The following is a 19098-nucleotide window of genomic DNA, read 5'->3' as shown; positions in this document are numbered from 1 at the left end:
GTAATGCTGATTGCATACATTGTTTAACTGACTTCTATTGATACCTGTTGGGAATTGTTTCTGTTTATATCTATTTAACAACATCATGAATGGGCTTTCCCTGCCATGTACGTGGGCAGGGGCTGAAATTGTTCAAATATATAAGAAAGCCGAGAGGTCTGCCCCGTCAAATTATCATCCTATTAATCTTACCCACAGTTTGCAGAAGCTTTTTAGCCAAATTCTGCTGAGTAGATTGGAAGTTTGGATTGAGGAAGTGGATATATTGACACCCCTCCAACCAGGCTTTAGGGCTGGGACGATTGATTAATTGTTATAACTACAATAAATTTATTGGAAATACGTCACTTTGGGGGGTGGGTGTCTTTACATCACCTTTTCGACCTACTGTCGAGTTTTGCTTTAGTTCCTAGGGAACGTCTGTGGACAATTCTAACCAACATGAGGGTATTGAAATAACTAATTGATGTGATTAGGTGGCTTCATCTGTATAATTATGCCCAAGTTAGGTATGGCCCTGCAGGGTAATTGACCGATCCCATTCCAGTGACTTGGAAGCGTGAGACGGGGGTGTGTACTAGCCCCCATTTTGTTTGTTATACATTAACAACTAGGTCAACATGCTAGAACATTGCAAGACTGATGCCCCGTATCTGGCTAACAGGAAGGCCCCAGCCCTCCTGTAAGCGGATGACACGCTACTGTTCTTGAGATCCCCAGTGGGTATTCAAAATCTCATGGACCAGTTCAGAGTCTTCTGCATTAAGAGAGGGCTGGCGATCAACACAAGCCAGACCAAATATATCATGTTGAACCCTTGTAAAACGACAAGATCACACCCAGTCCTCAATGGTACACAATTGGAGAGGGTCCGCACCTTTGAATACCTGGGGCTCACTATCAACGAGCAATTTGGCTGCTCACCCCAGATTCATAAGTCCAAACTTAGATTAGAACACTAAAGTGGTGGTTTTCTCAGAGCCTTGAATGGGTCCAGCTTTCGTCCAATGACACCTGCAAGCAGATTTACAACTTGCAAGCCTTGGGGGTGGGGGAGGATCTGGTCCTGAGCAGATCTGCTTTTCTGTCGGCTGGGCTTGAAAGAGATTAGGAAACTTCCCGTAGCCCCCAGAATTCCATGGCTGGGTACATTAAGAAATCACTCAAGGAGATAGTGTGTGGTGACAAGTGGGCTTACCCAGAAACGTCCCGTGGCATTTTCAAGACTACGCTCAAGGAGTGGTATTGGAGACAAGTAGATGACCGATTGCACCATGGAGGGGTGGGGGGGGGGGGGGGGGAGAGGGTATCCTAACTTCTACCTTTCTGGAATTCAAAGATACTCATCTCTTGGAAAGGTACATGGAAACAATTTAGCCTCCGGGTGCCAAGACACCTTACATCAAGTTCAGAAATGGAACCATGCCTCTTTACTGCGAAGTGGCGGCGCACCCTCGTTAATGCTGAACTCAAGCTAAACTGCCCATTTTGCCTAGATGCTAAGGAAACTGTAGATCATGTCCTGCACATTTGCCTGAAGTACCACGCACATAGGAGGAAATGGATTCTTCGGTTATGCCACAACTGAGCATCAGGTACTATAAAATTGCAACTAGGGTACTCAGGGCTGACAGGCTCAAATAATTGTTTGTGCTGTTTCCAGGTTTCCTTTATGTATGAAGATTCAGACAGAAAAAGATTGCCACATTGTCGCCCAGTATCTAGCATCTTAGAGTCTTGTGTTTCCGAGTTGCACTTTGCTGTCATCTATGATTTCCTTCTTAGATCACGTACCAGTAGGCAACCATTATAGGAGCTGTTAGATGAAATCCACTCTTGCTTCTGGAAATTATTGTGATGTTCCCCCTTTATGCTGCTAGTCTCAATTGTGGGTATTCTAAACATTTTAATAATTTTATATTCTATACATAATGTTCCTCGTATAGGCTGCTAGTGTTAACTGCGAGTTATCACAAATATTTTAACTTCTTTCCTCTTTATATAAGCTATGTTTAGTGTTTTTATGTATGATTTTATATTTTTAAGTTATTATGTTTGCTTTTATGGCAGTTGGCGAAATAAAGCATCTTATGGTATGATGATTTTGTTTTCTTTTCCTCGAAGGTCAATGACACCAGCACAAGCAGACCTTGAATATCTGGAAAATGCCAAAAAACTCTCCATGTATGGTGTTGACCTGCATCAAGCTAAGGTAACAGCCAGTTAGGTTAATGTGGGTGCATAGTAGCTTCCTTTTCTTATTCATATTATCATAGCTGCGGAATGTCAGCCACAAATATTTTTGAATTCTTTATATGATTTTATCTCCCCCCTCCCCTTCTCCCTGCCCCTTCCCCTTCCCCTCTCCCACACACACACACACACAATATTGCTCTATATTGATACTTGCCAGAACAAAGTTGGGCCACTCTGGGTGGTCAGGCTTCCAAAGCCAAACTTCCTTGGAGACTGATAGACCTTGTGACAAATTCCTTCCTACAGGCCCCTATGGTGTCTCCCCCCACAATGGGCGAACACAATCATAGGTTACCTGGCATCAGCATAGTTGTACCAACACACCAAAAAGTCCAGCCTCACCTTTGATACATAAAGAGCACCAACACACCAAAAAGTCCAGCCTCACCTTTGATACATAAAGAGCATGAGAAAAGGGTAGAGAAAACATTCTCGAGAGAAGTATGCAAATTGCTGCAGACTTTTCTCTGGAGCAGTCCTTCTATTTGCAAAAGTAGCTTTAAAACCTGGACTGTGGTACGAGCGTGCTCCTGAGATTCAGCAAGACGCAAAGAACAGATGCCACATGGGTATTAGGACTCAAAGTGTACCAAATCGACCGAGCATGCACATCTGCGGAATACAATTGATGCACTTCCCCGTGCCACATAACTCAGCAGCTGGAATTACAAACTGTCAAAATACAGCGACTGGGATGATCGCGCCCCTCAAGGACAGACAGTCACATGATTTAATGCTTGACCGCAATGCGACATTCACACACACTCACACCACTTGGGTACAGGAGCATCAGTACTAGCTTCTCTCCTACACACACTACTGCATCATGCATTCAGAAGCAATAGAAGACCCCTCCCACACATGTCCACGAATACTCACACACAGCATATACAGCATGTTGCAGTAGTGCAATCTTTCCTTACACAAACTCAAGTTGAATAGTGTGTAGTGCAAGATTGTCACACACACATGGAATCTTCTCTGGTACAGGAAGGCTGTAATTAAACACAAAACAGAATGGAGGCAGCTTTGGAAGAACACCCCATGTATGCACACCAGGTCCTACTGACAAGATATAACATAGCAGCAGTGCAAATGTGTCCGAGAATACAAGTCTCAGAAGTGCAAAGTTCTCTTAAATTGCATAATTCAGGCAGCAGCAGTGGAAGAACCCTCACATGTGTATACTGTGACACCTTCCCATACACAGTACGTACTATGCGTAGCAGCAGCACATTTTTACTCAGACACAATCAGAACTGCCTGTGCATTAATAGTGCAAGATTCTTTCTCACACACACCCACATGCCCATAGAGTGCATGCCAAGATTACATAGGAAAAGCGATTATAATGAAGGGTGACAGGATGTTCCTCGGTTGAATTTGTAGCAACTGGAGAGGCATTTTCGAGATGGGAGCTGCATATTTCTTATTCAGTTGCGGAATGTGTATAGTGCTTTAAACTTAGATGCTTCCTGAGTGCCCTGAAGGTGTGTGATTGGAAAGGCTTTAGATGTAGTGAACTATATGGTAGATGTTAGTTGAAGTGAATGATGTTCATTGACATGCTTCAAACATGGTGTTGGGGATATGTTGCAGTGCATGAACATGAATTCTTGTAGAAAGTGTGAGAGTCGATGTAGCTATGCTTATTTACTTACCAGTATGCTTTGCTTAAAAAATGTATTGCACAACTGACTCATGTGCCATGTAGCCCAGAGACCTCCCAACTGGAACTCCACCAGCGAGACCTCCCTCTGCGCCTGTTGGGCCCACTGGATCCGCTCCTGGATCTGTGCTGAGCCCAGTACCAATGCCGCTACTCTCATCATCCCCATGGTGAGACCTGCCTTCTCCGATGCCGATGCTGATTTCAATGGTGCTGGTAAATCAATCGATGCCTTTGTCCCACGCCAAACCGGTACCATGCAGACCCCATCTGGTATAAAGCTTGATGCCACTTATTCCACTCCAAGATGATTCCTGTGTCTAAGTTCGTAAATTATGTGGCAAAGACACTTTGTCTATCTTTAAAGGGAGACCTTAGGGCTATACTGAAGGTCGAAGTGTCCTTTCCTTGCCCTGGGGTATAGTTATCCTGACACCAGACATTGTTCCCAAAATGTGCACTTCCAAGTGAAATACACAAATTAATTCAGGAAGGGTTGTAGACCGCCATGGAGGGCATGCTATGATAGGCTCCTAAATATCATAGGGGGCCTCACACAAATTCTGAAAATGGCAGAAGAGGGCAAGGTCTCAGGTTCTTCTATCTCTTCTGAAAACATTTCTGGATGGGCTCAAGGGCTGTTTGTTGGTAAATGGTAATTGTGCTTTTTGACCTAATGTTATAAGTTGCTATTGAGATTAGTGGATCCCAAATTGGGGGAACTGAAGCTACACCTGAAGCTGATCATATTGACCAGGGTTCCTTATCAGAGATCATTTTGTTAAGGAATTGGGGAAGGTTTTTCCAGGGGCTAGCAAAGTTACAGGGCACTCTTTTGGCTGTTCCTTCCAACAAGGCCTCCATAGTGGGCAGGGAAGACAGAACAACGGATGGCAGAATTGAAGAAAATTGGGACTTTCTTCTGATCAAGAGGATATGCCAAGGCAGAGGTGGTTTCAGGGAAGAGTCCACATCCCAGGAGGTTGTTCTAGTAAGGATTATCTCTTTATTTCCTTACAAGGTTAGGGCGGAGGGAAATGGATGAGGTTATAGGTGACCCTTGGCTATTGGAGATTGGAGATTGTTCAAGGGTTTCACATAGATTTATGGTTCCCCCAGTGCAAAAAAAATAAGACCTAAACCATTGAGGTTCTCCGATCAATAGTCAGCTGTTATAGACATGGTAGTAACGGATATGGAATTGAAAGAAGCAATTTTAAAGTCAGTAATGCACTCCAAGCGTTATTGAAACACCATATTCCTTATAGAGGAGGACGTGGTGAACAGACCAGTCATAACATTTAAGAGGATTAAATGAGTGGCCAATTTACCTCGATTTCAAGATGTTGAGAAATGTTTTTGTTCCAGGGGATTGCATTGTCATATTGGGCTTGAAGGATACCTACCCTAAGGTTGTGCATATTTCATCCTCACATGAGGTTTCTTCAATTTTGTTGGAGGAGCAGGTATTCAAGTTTGTAGCTTTGCAATTCGAAGTGTCATTGATGGTGCTTCATCAAGCTGTTGCTGTTAATGGTGAAACATGTAAGAGTAAGAGGCGTCAGAATATGTCTATACAATATTCTGCTGATGGATCCATGACCTCTGCAGCTGCTGTGCAGTTTGAACACAACTTTTGCATTGTTTCAGGATCTATGGTTTGTGAACAATCAGGAGAAGTAACTGGTCCGAGTCAGTCTGTGACCGTCCTGGGTTTTGCTCTGTAGCAACCAATCTGAACCTCCATTGAAAAACAGAACTATGATCAAGAAAACCTTGTGGAATGCTACTGGGAGGGGCAAACTCTCCATCAGGAAGTTTGCCATGTTGTGGGACTTCTGTCCACATCCATTCACACTATTTTTCTGGGTGCCCTCCTCTATAGGGCACTGCCGATGTTAAAAGACTATTAATTTAGAAGTGGAGTGATATATTTGGATTTGGTGCCACTGTCACAGGAGGCCAGCATAAGATCTAGTCGTGGCTGGAATGGCAAGTCAATGTTTTCATCAGCCTGGACTTTGTGGTTGAGTCAGATGCCAGTGTTTGGGGTTGGGGGGGGGAGGGTTTGGAGATATTTCCAAGGGTGGAAGATAGACAAAAAAAATGGATCTCCACAAAAATGTTCTGGAACTGCTACCTATTTCTTTTGTTATCATATCTCTGACAAAGGACAGTGGGTCTTGCTGTAGCCTCATTATGATGGACAAGTGTATCTGCAGTCCGGTACATCAGCTGACAACGGACACTTATTCTAGGAGATTAGCAGAAAAGGTCTTATGACAATTTTGCTTGCAGCATCATGTTTTTTACTGCAGAGTAGTAGGTTCAGGGCCAACAGAACATGGTTGTGGACTGGAGTTCCCGGTTCATTTAGGATACAAGCGACTGGATGTTAGACTGCATAGTCTTCATGTCTGTGATGCAGAGATGGGATCGCTGCAAGATGGATCTCTTTTGTCTTGGTTACATAACCAGTTGCCAGAGTATTTCAGCTGGAAACGGGATCCATGTACTAGGGATGCTGACACATCCTTGCTGACCTGGAAAGGAACTGAGAGGTCCCCCTTTTGCCATGCTAGCTGGAGTATTGGGGCAGACAAGATTCCAGTTGGTAGATTTGATTCTGGTGACTCTGATCTTTAGATTGAATGCATTGTTCCTGGCAATACTGGAGCTATTGTAGGATTTTCCAATAGTGCCTTTTTCCCTCTATCCTGGGGATCACACCTGTTGATCCTGGATGAATTATTGAAGCTGAAGGAGTGGAGGATTACGGGGGACGTTAAAAGATCATGGGGCTTTCAGACACCAATGCTGGTCTCATCCAACAGACAAGGGCAGAGGGTAACATTAAGGGATACCTGTCTGCTTAAAGGAGATGGTTGTGTTTGTTGTTGTAAATCTGGATCCAGTGGGGAGAGGAGTGGTACATGTTCTGGAATTTGTGGAAGCGGTAATGACGTATAGGACAGTGAACGTCTTTTGGTCTAAAATTTCAGCAGACCATTTCCCAGTGTGATAGACACTTGTCAAATAACACACTTGGGTCTCTAAGTTGATGAGTGCAATTAATCTATCTGTGCCCAAGAAGCATAGGTATTCTACCCTCTGGGTTGTTAATAAGATTCTTAATATGTTGCATTCTTGGCAGGATACCAAGTTCTTATCCAGAAAATAGTTGTCTGGTAAACTTGTTATTGTGTTGTGTTTAGTATCTTACAGATGAGTGATGTCAGAGCCTTGGATATCTTTGGCAGTATGTTTATACCAGATGGGGCGATACTTACTATTTGGAATGATAGGCGCAAATCCAATACTAGGTTAATGTTGTGCACAGGATTTGAGGAAACACTGAAATTGTGTGTGATGAAATGTTTCTGATGGATACTTCTAACTGTAGATTCCTCACTATGTGAATATTCTATAGTTGTCCCTGTGCAACAGTAGGTGGCATTGTGAGCTCTGCGATGAAATTGTTCTGCTCCGGAAGTGATCTATGGAGCCACATACAAGCACCACCCATGCACGCTGTTGTCCGTTCATTCTTTCTGTGCCTTCAAACCTGGAACCGAGCTACTCCTTAGTCTTTTTGCAAAAAAAATTCTCCAGATTTCAAAGGACTCATAAGACAGCATGGTTTGAACCGTGCAGGGACTGCCACAAACTGATGCCTGTGACAGACCCTAATGAGGTGCCTGGGTTTGGAACTACCCGGTTCCAGGGCCTGAGATGATTGCGTCCAGTTGCATCTGAAAGCCATACTGGACCGAAAAAAACTGTTGCCATACACCAGGGTGTGAGGACATCAGTGTGCCCACCCAGTCTCGCTCCCAATCTCCATCTTAACCGATTTCGTAACTTGTCCCGTTGCACCTCGAATGTTCTGGTACGACAGTGACTTGGCAGAAAGTGGAGGCTTTTAGGGAGGTGATGCTGCTCATTTTTACACTTAACTGGTTCTCTCAGACATGCCTTTGGGCTCCAGGGCCACAGGGGACTCCATTCAGACGTCCGCCTGCAGGTCTACCCTTAGCACAGTCCAGCCCTCTCCAACCTGCTTCGGTTTCAGCACCTACATCAACTCTGGTGCTACCAGCTGTATTGGTTCCCTTTACATTGGCGAAACCTGAGGATGATTCCAAACTGTGCTATCTGACTTTGAGCAGAATCCACTGAGACTGCGTCCTAATCCCACCGGAATGCAGCCTGTCAGCAACAATTCAGATTATGGTCCCTTGCCCTTACCACACATTCTCGGTGCTTAATCTTTTCATAACCTTTTCAGCACTGATTCAAGCAATGACAAGGTTAATAAAGGGGATGACTTTTTCCCCAGTATGATGAGACCAATTGGTATGAGGAACTACAATATGCCAGTGGCCTGAATGCTTCTCCAGATAATAGCCCTTGTTTCTCCTCCCGGCCTTGCCACTGAAGGAAGCGCCTCCTTCACTGTTTAGGCAGTCGGCGACTGTCTTGCTTCGCTCTCAAAAGTACCACTCCCACACGATGACCCAAACATGACGAAGGAAGAGACATAAAACACTAAATTTCCTAGAAAGGGGTTTCACTTTATAAAATGGATCACAACAAAGACTCTCTTTTTAGAATAAGGCTTGAGTTTTTATTTATGCTATACTCTCGAACAGAAAGGCTTTCCCAGTCAAATTAACATTCAATTATATATATATATATATGCACAAGCAATAATAAAACACTGGCAAATGTAACAGTTAAATGCATGAATAATAATAATGAATAAACAAGCAGCAACTAGTATTGGACGTCCTGCAAGAAATCAGAAAGATATATACACTAAATACATCAAATGATTACTTTGGATGTGATCTCTGACTCACTCACACATCACAAAGAAAACACCTCAAATGACCACAGCCACTGGCCACACATCACAATGGCAATAATCAAAACTCAAACACTTCACCTGGTGCAATCTTCATCCTGACCCACTCCAAACTGGGGGACCTACAACCGAAGCCAGGACAATCAGCAACCAGAGGCCTGCATTGAAGATGCGTCCAGCGTTCAGGCCCAAACAATCCTGGTTTCCAAACCAACAACCCTCAGCTTAATAGTCTCAAAACACACTAGAAGGTTTGAGAGTCTTTCTTTCCACGCCAAGGAAACTTACTGGAATTGGCCACCATCCATGCAAGCATTCCAGGGCAAAAGGAGTTCCCACGTACCCTCTGCATTCTCACATATTCTCGCCTTCAGCTTAACGAAGCTTACTAAAGCCTCCATCCAGCAGAAAACAAAACCACCTTGAACATGGATAAACAACTTGAGCAAGCTGGGGGCCGTCCTGTGTGCTTAAAAAACCTCAAGCAAGGCAGAGTCAGAATTCAGGAAGACATGAGGTCATGTCAAAGCCAATAGTAAGAACTTCATAATACTTCCCAATGTACAAAACAATGCACATTTGTGCTCCATTGCCTATAGCCTCACATACTTCATCTCTCAATGTACAACAGTGGTGCACATTTGTGCACCACTGCTCATAACACTGCACTTTGAGACCAAAAAGTACATTCCACACCTCTCTCTCACGCTTTCAATTGCACATCCCACACGTTCTGTTCTTGGCAAGGCTGTTCTACTCTGTGATAGATCCATTTTTAAGACTGCAAGATTACACAAAGGAAACCATTAAGGGAAAAAGGCATATGCAGAATGTCGTACATTCATGCAAGGGTAAAGTAAAATACCAAAAGACAATTAAAAAGATGGCAGTCAAAGGTCATTACATGGTGTCAGACCATAAGAGTGCCTCTAGCACTACAGCGACCCAAGCACTTTACCTACTACTACGTACTATGGAAAACTAATGCTCTTGCTGGGGTACTTCAGACTGGTCAAGTACCTAGAGAACCGCTATTCCCCTTTAACAAAGCCCTCATAATACTTTCTTGAGCGAACCCAAACCCAGACCCACCAGACAGGAGGCAGGTGTCCCGGCGCCAATGCCCAGCAGATCCTGACTTCCATACACAGTGCCCCACGCTAGAGAGCTTGGTGGTGCAAGTGTCCACCGGTATAGTAAATCATAATGCCTTCCCCACCACCCCATCTGATTCGGAGTCTAAAAGAATAGAGTCCTTTGGCAAGCTCATCTTTTCATCCATTAGCTGACTCTCATGTACTGTTGGAGACAGTAGTTCAAGTTTTACTAGCAGCTCTGGATGACCTCTAGGCAACCCTGACCCAAGCTATCGAGGGTGGCCATGATGTAGCAAACTTTGTAATCTGCTGTTGCTTACACACGACCGACTGTCTAGGTCAGGCGATTGATCAGAGTGTGGCACCTAAGCATCAAGCCAAGCCTGGATGAGGCTTGCAGGCTTCTCCGGGTATGTCCAAGGATCCCTAATGGACATGCCATTTGATGGCTTTCACCTGTTTGAGAAAGCAGAGTCCTACCTGGAATGTTTTAAAGAAAGCAGGGTCATAGCACATTCCTTGGGTCTGTTTGCCCATCTATGTATTTCCATAAACAATTTTGACCCTTTTAAGAGATTCTCCAATTCCGCCAACGTCCAACCTGGTGACAAGCCCAAGAAATCTCCCAGCGCTTTTGTGGCCTAGTCCGTGGCTTAGAAATGCAGTGCATGGCTATCAAGAACAACAAGGAGCTCATTCCTCCAACCCTCTAGCTTCTGTAACAGCAAAAACTCTTTAGTATGTCCTTCATGGTTCATAGCCATCCTGTCGGGCAGGATTCAGCACTTCCAAGTGTTACATGTCTGTCTTGCAGCAGGAAGTGCAGGCCCTTCTAGCCAAAGGTGCCATTGAGAATATTCCGGCCTCAGATGTAGGTCTTGCTGCTACTTTGTTCCGAAAAAGGATAGAGACTTCCTACTGGTGACACATGCCAGATCATGAATGCCGACTCTGCAATGGGATCTGAAGTCCCAGTGGGCATAACATCAGGGGGATCGGTCAGATTATATCCAGATTACGGAGGAGACTGTAAAAGATCTGCAGTGGTAGCTCCTAGATAGTGATTGGATCATTGGCGGACAATGGTGGCTCCTCCTCTAGGCTGAGGAGCGTCGCCCCACTTTTTTTTTCAGCAGTGAAGTTAAGAAAAAATAAAATGATAATGGGAGAGGTGAGCACACTGTAAGTGCGGATGAATGGCCAAACATTTATGCGCACTTTGCATTTCAGCCTGCGTGGAGAACATGCCAAGGCTCCCAGTCAGCGTCTGAGCGCCGAAGCACAGCGCTCAGACCATTCACAACACTGCATTGCAGCATTGTGATTGGCTTACTAGGAACCTGGGCTTGCTTCCTGTTCGGGCCAGAGCGAGGGACTACTGGGAGAGACGCAACGAGGGAGCAGCAAGAAGGTAAGTTCTTTTCCTTCTTTTTAATTTACACCAGCTTCTCCTGTGTTCCTCCTCCCTTCCCGCCCCCACCCGCCATCCGTGCTTGCCACCACTGGTTGCAGACCTCTCTTCTTACTACGTCCAGATTTGATAGTTGTGAAGGATGCATTGCTTCTGGTTTGGGGAGGTTCTCTGAGAGAAGATCTGCGACCCATGGTCTCTGGGAGAAGCTCAACTCAACATCAGTTTGTTGGGGTTGAAAGCCATCCAGTTGGCATTGAAGACTTTGCTACCCTCTGTCACAGGTGCTCACGGACAACACCAATGTCATGTGGTACTGCAGCAAATGGGGCGGGTGGGGACTTCGATCTTGGGCCAAAAGGCTCTACGCCTCAAAATGGCTGGATCTCTAAATGGATTATGGGGGTGTGTGAGGAGCACTCCTCTAATTGTGTCTCTGCAAATTAATCCACCGGTGCTGGGGCTAATAAGTGTAGTCAATCCTTGTTAGATAATGTAAGTTATGACGGGTTTACAAACCCATCTAGACGCGCACTGTTCACCTGGTGTGATACACCTTCAAAGTTTTGAAAACATTCTACTCAACAATATACCAGAAAACAATTGGTTGTTTTAATACATGATTCTCTCTTTTATAATTTCTTGTACACACTTTCCTCAGTGCTAATTACTTCATCATGTAAACATACAATTCACTTATTTTTTGATTTTACATGTACAATATACATTTCATTGTCGGTTTACAACACAGTTTCACTATTCCGCCCAATGCATTTCGGTACTCATTGGTACCTTCATCAGGGGCCAGTCTGTGTGAAAGAGTCGATTCGATTTGATTTCAAAAACTTTATTAGATCATTATCAGGGCTCGAAAATTCCACTCGACCGCTCGCATAGTCGAGCTAAATTTAACAAGGTCGAGCTGTTTTTAGGTCCTACTCGCCCTTTCTGGTGAGTAGGAAAACAAACCAACGTTTGTCCTCTGTCTGTGAAAACGGAACAAATGTGACAAGCTAACAAGATTTAAAGGCATTTTTATTGCTCACAAAGTTAATGAGCAATAAAGATGCCTTTAAATATTGTTATCTTGTCACATTTGCTCCGCTTTCAAAGACGTAGGTCAAGTAGGTTGCAGTTAGGTCGAGGACATTTTTTACGGTACTAGTCCTGCAGGACTAGTACCAAACATTTGGATTTTTCGAGCCCTGATTATAAAACAATCATAAAAGTGCAGCTGTATATCACAACATTTACAGTTTACATTTACAATTTTACAACATACTGTTAAAAGGACATACTTTTCCTAAAAGATATAGATTTTAAAATATATACAGCCGTAAAAAAGCACACGATCAGGTTTGGCAAGTGCGAATAAAAGGCTCATAGCTGTTTCCACGGAGGATACCTTATATTTTTTAAAAAGTGGTTTCAAGTATATAATCCGGAGTTGTAGATAATAAGGGCAAATCAATAAAAAGTGCACGGTGCTCTGTTTGGAAGATCCGTCACACGGACAAGGGGCTACAGTGTGAAGTTGGATGTGCGGACAGGCAACAAGCAAATGAACTATACCCATACGTAATCTGGTAAGAACAAACTGGTGTGATCGTATGGTTACCATTTTTAGATATTCAGCAAAACCAGGTTCAGCCAGATTATATGTGTTATAGAAACGGAGAGTAGAGAGCTGGCTAGTGGCAGAACAACGCTTTTGTGCCTTAGCCCTCAAGTACAGGTGTTTTAACTCGTTTTTTGGGATGTCCAAAGCACAAAGGGGGTCATCCCGGACATTTAGCTTAAAAACCTCATCATATGTGGAACATATGTAGTTGAGCCAAGGAATCAAATTGTACTTGTCCAGGCGAAGACAAACATTAATAATATTCCTCGTAAAACTGGTCTGTTCTTTGAGCCAGATAGACCTCCATACCAGCAGGGGTCTAAGACCAATAAGATCTGTGAGATGTTCCAGACCAACCTCCTGATGTATCAGGCTGGTAGAGGCAGAAGATGGTAAACAGCGGAGTTTTTTAATGAATTTATTTTCTTCAACTTGGAGTGATTGATGATTGCAGTGTCCCCATACCCCAGACCCATAAAGGGCCAACGCAACACATCTATGGCGATAAATGTATAGCATATCAAATATGCGCCTTGAGCCCAGCTTCGAAGCAAATTAAAAAATTCCAAAAGCACGTTTACCCATTTTTCCTCTAACATTAGTCATTTCATGTGACCAAATGCCCCCGCTATTAAAAGTAATGCCTAAGTAACAAAAGCTATCAACCACTTGGATCAATTGGGCCTTTAATGTAAAGGGTCTTAGTTTTTTGACTTTCTTTCCGCAGGCCAAAATAAAAGTTTTTGAATTATTAATCTTAAGTTTTCTCCCATTAATAAAGTCCTGAAACTTATCCATTAGTTTTTGCAACCCTAAAGGGGTTCTGGATAAGAGAACCGTGTCGTCCGCGTAGAGCAGAACTGGGATTGATATACCCTCAGCGGACGGAGCATCGGCATTAACTGTTCGCAATTCTGTTTCAATGGCAATAATTGGTGTGAAAGAGTCACTGCGCCTGGGGTCAGCGCGTTCCTGAACAGTGTATTACTGTCGATAAGTTGTGGAGCTGCCAGTGTATTTCTATTCCCTCAATGCTTTTACGTCCGATCTGAATATGTATCTCTTCCCGCTCTCATGTTACCGCTGTTGTCAAAACCGTCCAAAAATGCATTGGGCGCAATTGTGAAACTGTGTTGTAAACCGACAATGAAATGTATATTGTACATGTAAAATCAAAAAATAAGTGAATTATATGAATTATATGTTTACATGATGAAGTAATTAGCACTGAGGAAAGTGTGTACAAGAAATTATAAAAGAGAGAATCATGTATTAAAACCACCAATTGTTTTCTGGTATATTGTTGAGTAGAATGTTTTCAAAACTTTGAAGGTGTATCACACCAAGTGAACAGTGCGCGTCTAGATGGATCTCTAAATGCCAGGATGGATGAACTCACCGGGTGACACCTAGCGGACCACGAATGGCAGTTACACCCAGAGGTGGCTCAGGACGTCTTCCATCAATGAGGTGAACCTTGGCTTGATCTCTACTCCACCTTCGAGAATGCACAATGTTAGCACTTTTAACAAGTCTCCAAGAACGCTCTATCTCAAAGATGCATTATGCACGGAGTGGAGCTTGGGATTTCTGTATACCTTGGAGAAGTGTGGCTCACTGGTTAGAGCAGGCAGACCCTGAAGCAGAGGTCAGACCCGGGACCAGGGTTCAATTCCCGACGCGGCAGGGTCTCGAGCTCAAATGTCCACGGACTCGATAATTCTCGCTTCGGTGCCTGACCTAATCATGGGTTCACACTCTGCAAATCTGGGCATTAAGCTTGCTTAATCTCCACAACGGCCCCCAGCGGCGGGATGCCTGGCTTTCACCTTGGGGATGCCCTGTAGGGCCTATCTCACAGGGAAAAGCCAGGACGGGTTCCCAAGGCAAAGCGCTTAGAGACCCCTGGGTTATAAGCGCTATATAAATTCAAACATACATACATACATACATACATACCTTCCTGATGTTTCAACCTCAGCCTTGGATTTCAGTGCAGATGACTCTGAGGCTCCTGAGGTTGGCCTCCTGAATCATGCTGAGGAATGTGTCAGACTTTATCTGGATTTCAGAGGAGACTGCCAAAGATGTTCACTGATGGCTACTGGACTGCAACTGTGTCATAATTTTTGCTAAAATTGACTCGCTGATATTCAGCCAGGCCTTGGCGGCCACCAGACTCCTTCCCGCCAGCGATCTTGCAGGAGGGATTGCTGGCTTTACAAGCTGGATTTCTAACACTGTTGATCTTATAGCCCCACCACTCGTCATAGGCACTCCAGAGACTTCCCCTCTAATACTTGGTCCGTTATTTAGATTAATTCAACCATAGGTGCATGAACCACAAAACAATACACCTGAAAGCTCCTTAGTAGCTTTTATTTCAATTACAAAAATGTATTTCAATAATTCTCTCTTAACCCTTTCGCTGCGGGGCGTTTTCACCTGCTGGGCGGGGGAGGGGGGCTGTGCGCGGCGCCGCCGTGCTTGTGACGAGCACAGCTCGTCATGAGGCACGGTGGAGCTGCACCCATAACGAGCTGAGCTCGTCACGACCACACCCGTTTTGGAACGTTCAGCACAGCGGGGAAATTATCCCCGCGTGTGAACAATGAGTGCAGCTCAACCGTGCCTCATGACGAGCTGAGCTCGTCATGAGCACACAACGGGTTAAAGGGAACACATGCCTAATTGTGATGGACACAAGTGAATTGTGGATACATTGCGACATGAAAACTAATAATACATCAACTCACATTCACATACTAGCAAAACACATTCACTCTTATCAAAACACATTCCTTCACTGTAACACCATACGCTTTCAACCTGCTTGGTGCAAAAAAAGGGGGTTGAAACAAATACACCACCTAGAAAGCACCAAAAAATGCCAAACAAAACTGTGGTTACTTTACAAGAGTATTTTTTCTATATGTGCACCCTATACAATATTTACACTAATATACAACCCATGAAATATTTACATTACTTGGGCACAACAATTAACAGGCCTAATTTACAAAACCACTGTTTGGCAAGAAATGTGTGGTCAATGTGACAATAGCCTATTCAAAAAGAGAGCTCACAACTTGTATAAAGCCTCAGTGCCTCCTTACCTATTCTGAATAAGCCACAAGGTCTAAATTCAAGAAAATCAAGATGTTGTGAATCTCTGTAATACAGCAAAGAAGGTGGGGGGAGAGAAAAGAAAACAGAGGAAAAACCGTGAGTTATATCATGTCGAAATAGTATCAGTCAACTACCTGAGAAGCATTTCAAGTGCTATTTGTTATGTTATGTTAACAAGGTTTTATATAGTGCTCGTACACCCAGAGGTTTCATGGCGCTGACTGACAGATGCTTTGATGGTAGGAGAGTTATGCATGAGCCTGGGTAAACAGCCAGGTTTTAAGCTGTTTTCTGAATATCAGGAGATTGGTGCAGGAACAGATATCCAAGGGAAGGGAGTTCCATAGTTTGGAAGCAAGAATGGCGAACCTGCGACTTCCCTGGCGTTAGAGTTTGTAAGGGGGAATGATCAGGAGATTTTGATTGGCAGACCGTAGGTTACGGGAGGGAGTGTATCTAGGCAAAAGGTTGTTGATGAATTGGGGGCTACGGGCGTGAAGGGATTTGAAAATGATGCAGGCCGTTTTGAATGTGACTCGTTGGGGAATGGGGAGCCAGTGAAGTTGTTTTACACTTACTTGTTGGAAGCCGACTAGAACAATTCGAAGATGGTTTAACTTAATATTCAAGGGATGAAAGGCGGCATCCTGTTGGAATACAGAGAGCACCGCAGGCTTGATTCCCTTTCTAGTCGATACAAACACATCCATTATCAAACACCTCCAAACGCTGTGCAGTGTTCACATACCTTCAGCGCCGACCGGCGCATGGAACAATCCTACTTCTAATGGTTCTCTCTTCGGTGTTCGATTCAATCAAATGGCATGCTGGCACAAAGAACAAAAAGATGTGTATATTCAATAATGCTACGTAAATCTATCGCTTCGCCTCTCCAAGTTAACGGAATCCCGCTTACCATGAATGCAGAGTTTCCTTTCCAAACAACCGTCAGTCTCAATCACAATAGCGTTTGGACACAAGCTCCGGTCATGCGCGTAAATACATCGCATCATTCCTATCGGTTCTGGGAATTGTAGTTTATTGTGCTGACGTGAACAAAGAACTTAAAACGGCATAGTCCTGTGTAGTAAATAGTCTTTTTCACTTGAATTCGGAAATTAAATCGAGGTGGAAATACCGGACTTGGATGTTAAAGCCTGTTTGCATCACAACTGTGGTATTGAATTACCTTGCACATTCAGGAAAAGGGGATCACCAAGCTGCTATATCTGCATATGTCTGTGGAGTTGCTGGACAAACTTGAGAATTGACGGTGGAAGGGAGGCGGAGTTGAGGCTGGTCACGTAGAATAAAATCGGACATGTGTATGATGAAAGTTAGCGGTTCTTTAATGCTTCAGCCTATAATCCTTAAGTGGTGGAGTGGAACTTTTTAAGCATAAGAGTCCTAAGTGGGGGTTATATTCCCACTTGTACGTAACCAAACTGCATGGGACTCTGGCCTTGATTGATTAATGACGCATGTAGATAGAATGTTGTGCATTAGGTCCCTGAGGGAATCTAAAAAGAAGATAACTGCACAATGGCCTTCAGAATTGGACTACACAGTCTCGGACACCTAGCCAGGTGTCTAATGTTTTCACCAGAGCTTCTGACGCGAAACCACAATCATAGCTTGTATATTTCAGATATCTCATTGAGACCAGACACAGCCGTGTCAAACTTCACAATGAGAAAGGCTTCTCTTTGGGTCAATTTTAATTCCATATCACCCCCTCGAGGGTCCCTTTCCACTTTGGAAATTACTGTCCATCTCAAATCTCTTTCCGTGTGTGACTTCTTCTTCCAATGATTCACAAGAGGGGCTGTCTCAACATTTTTGTTAATCCTAGACTTATGCTGAGAAATTCTTTGCCGTATCTCCTGGTTTGTTTTGCCAATGTATAACATCCCACAGGGGCATGCTATTCCATAAATTACATTTTTAGTCTTGCAATTACTAAAAGCCTCATGTTTCCAATATATCCCGTGATGTACTAACAACGATCCTTCTACCATTAAATCGCAGCACACGCACATCCCACATTTGTGGTGTCCAATCACTGGAGATAGGCCCAGTAATTGCCTCAGAGATGGTTTAGGGTTTTTGCTGGCAGAAGCTCTCACGATGTAATTGGATACACTACTTTCCTTTTTAAATGCAAAAAGTGGAGGGGACGAGAAATCATCCAAGTTCTTAATCAGATGCCAATTTGATTGATCACATTTTTGAGTTTATTTGAATTGGGGCAGAATGTGGTCACACATACTTGACGTTGTGTCCAGCAAACTACCGGACGATCTCTCTTTTGCCTAGTGTGGCCAAGGTATGTGAGAAAGTGGTCACCAGACAGCTGACCGACTTTGTTGAAAGTTCAGGCTTTCTTCATCCTGCTCAGTTGGGTTTCAGGGCCTCTTTTAGTACTGAGCGCTGGTGGAAATTTCCGAAGCCATCAGAGACTGTTTGGATGCCGGCAGGAGGGCTGCCTTGGTTTTGTTTCGCCTCTCGGCAGCATTCGATACGGTTCCCCACGCATTGCTGCTTACCTGACTGACTGAGATTGGCGTATCAGGAACTGCCTGGGGCTGGCTCAAATCCTTCATGGAGGATCAGACACAGCAGGTGTGGCTCCCGCCGTCTTCCTCTTCACCGAAGAAAGTGACCACAGGGGTCCCACAGGGTTCTTCCTTGAGTCCTCTTCTTTTTAATATTTGTCACCCACTGGTTCCGCTGGCCGAGGACCCAGGTGCAAAGATAATTGCATATGCTGATGATACCCAGCTCCTGTTTACATGGGGAAAAAACGATGCTCTACTTCTGCCGCCAAACATTGCTTGGTCGCAGTTTTTCGCTGTTTGGCCACCGCAGAACTTAAATGTAATGAGGAGAAATCAGAAATCCTCCTATTTGGTTTAGAGAAACACTTTCACTGTCTGATTCGGTACTTCATGCCTCATCAGCGAATCCCATCAAGAATTTAGGGGTTTGGTTCAAGGAGAACCTCACATTCTCAACCCAGATCAAAAAGCTGTCAGGGGCCTGTTTTGG

At 44.1% G+C, this 19098-nt stretch overlaps 1 protein-coding gene across 11 annotated transcripts in view; it reads left to right on the top strand.

The window, feature by feature from the left end:
* LOC144823746 (protein 4.1-like) overlaps positions 1 to 19098 on the top strand; it is a 477862-nt gene that overhangs the window by 107938 nt on the left and 350826 nt on the right. For all 11 annotated transcript variants that reach the window (XM_078682543.1, XM_078682542.1, XM_078682537.1 and 8 more), the window contains one exon: positions 2125 to 2212. In XM_078682543.1, coding sequence (XP_078538669.1) covers positions 2129 to 2212 — 84 coding nt within the window. In that variant the 5' untranslated portion in view covers positions 2125 to 2128. The remainder of the gene's footprint in view (positions 1 to 2124; positions 2213 to 19098) is intronic.

The sequence above is a fragment of the Lissotriton helveticus genome, chromosome 3_1, assembly GCF_964261635.1.
Source record: "Lissotriton helveticus chromosome 3_1, aLisHel1.1, whole genome shotgun sequence".
In the NCBI taxonomy this organism is placed as follows: Eukaryota; Metazoa; Chordata; class Amphibia; order Caudata; family Salamandridae; genus Lissotriton; species Lissotriton helveticus.
Note: the sequence above shows the minus strand (reverse complement) of the source record. Positions and strands in the feature narration are given on the sequence as shown.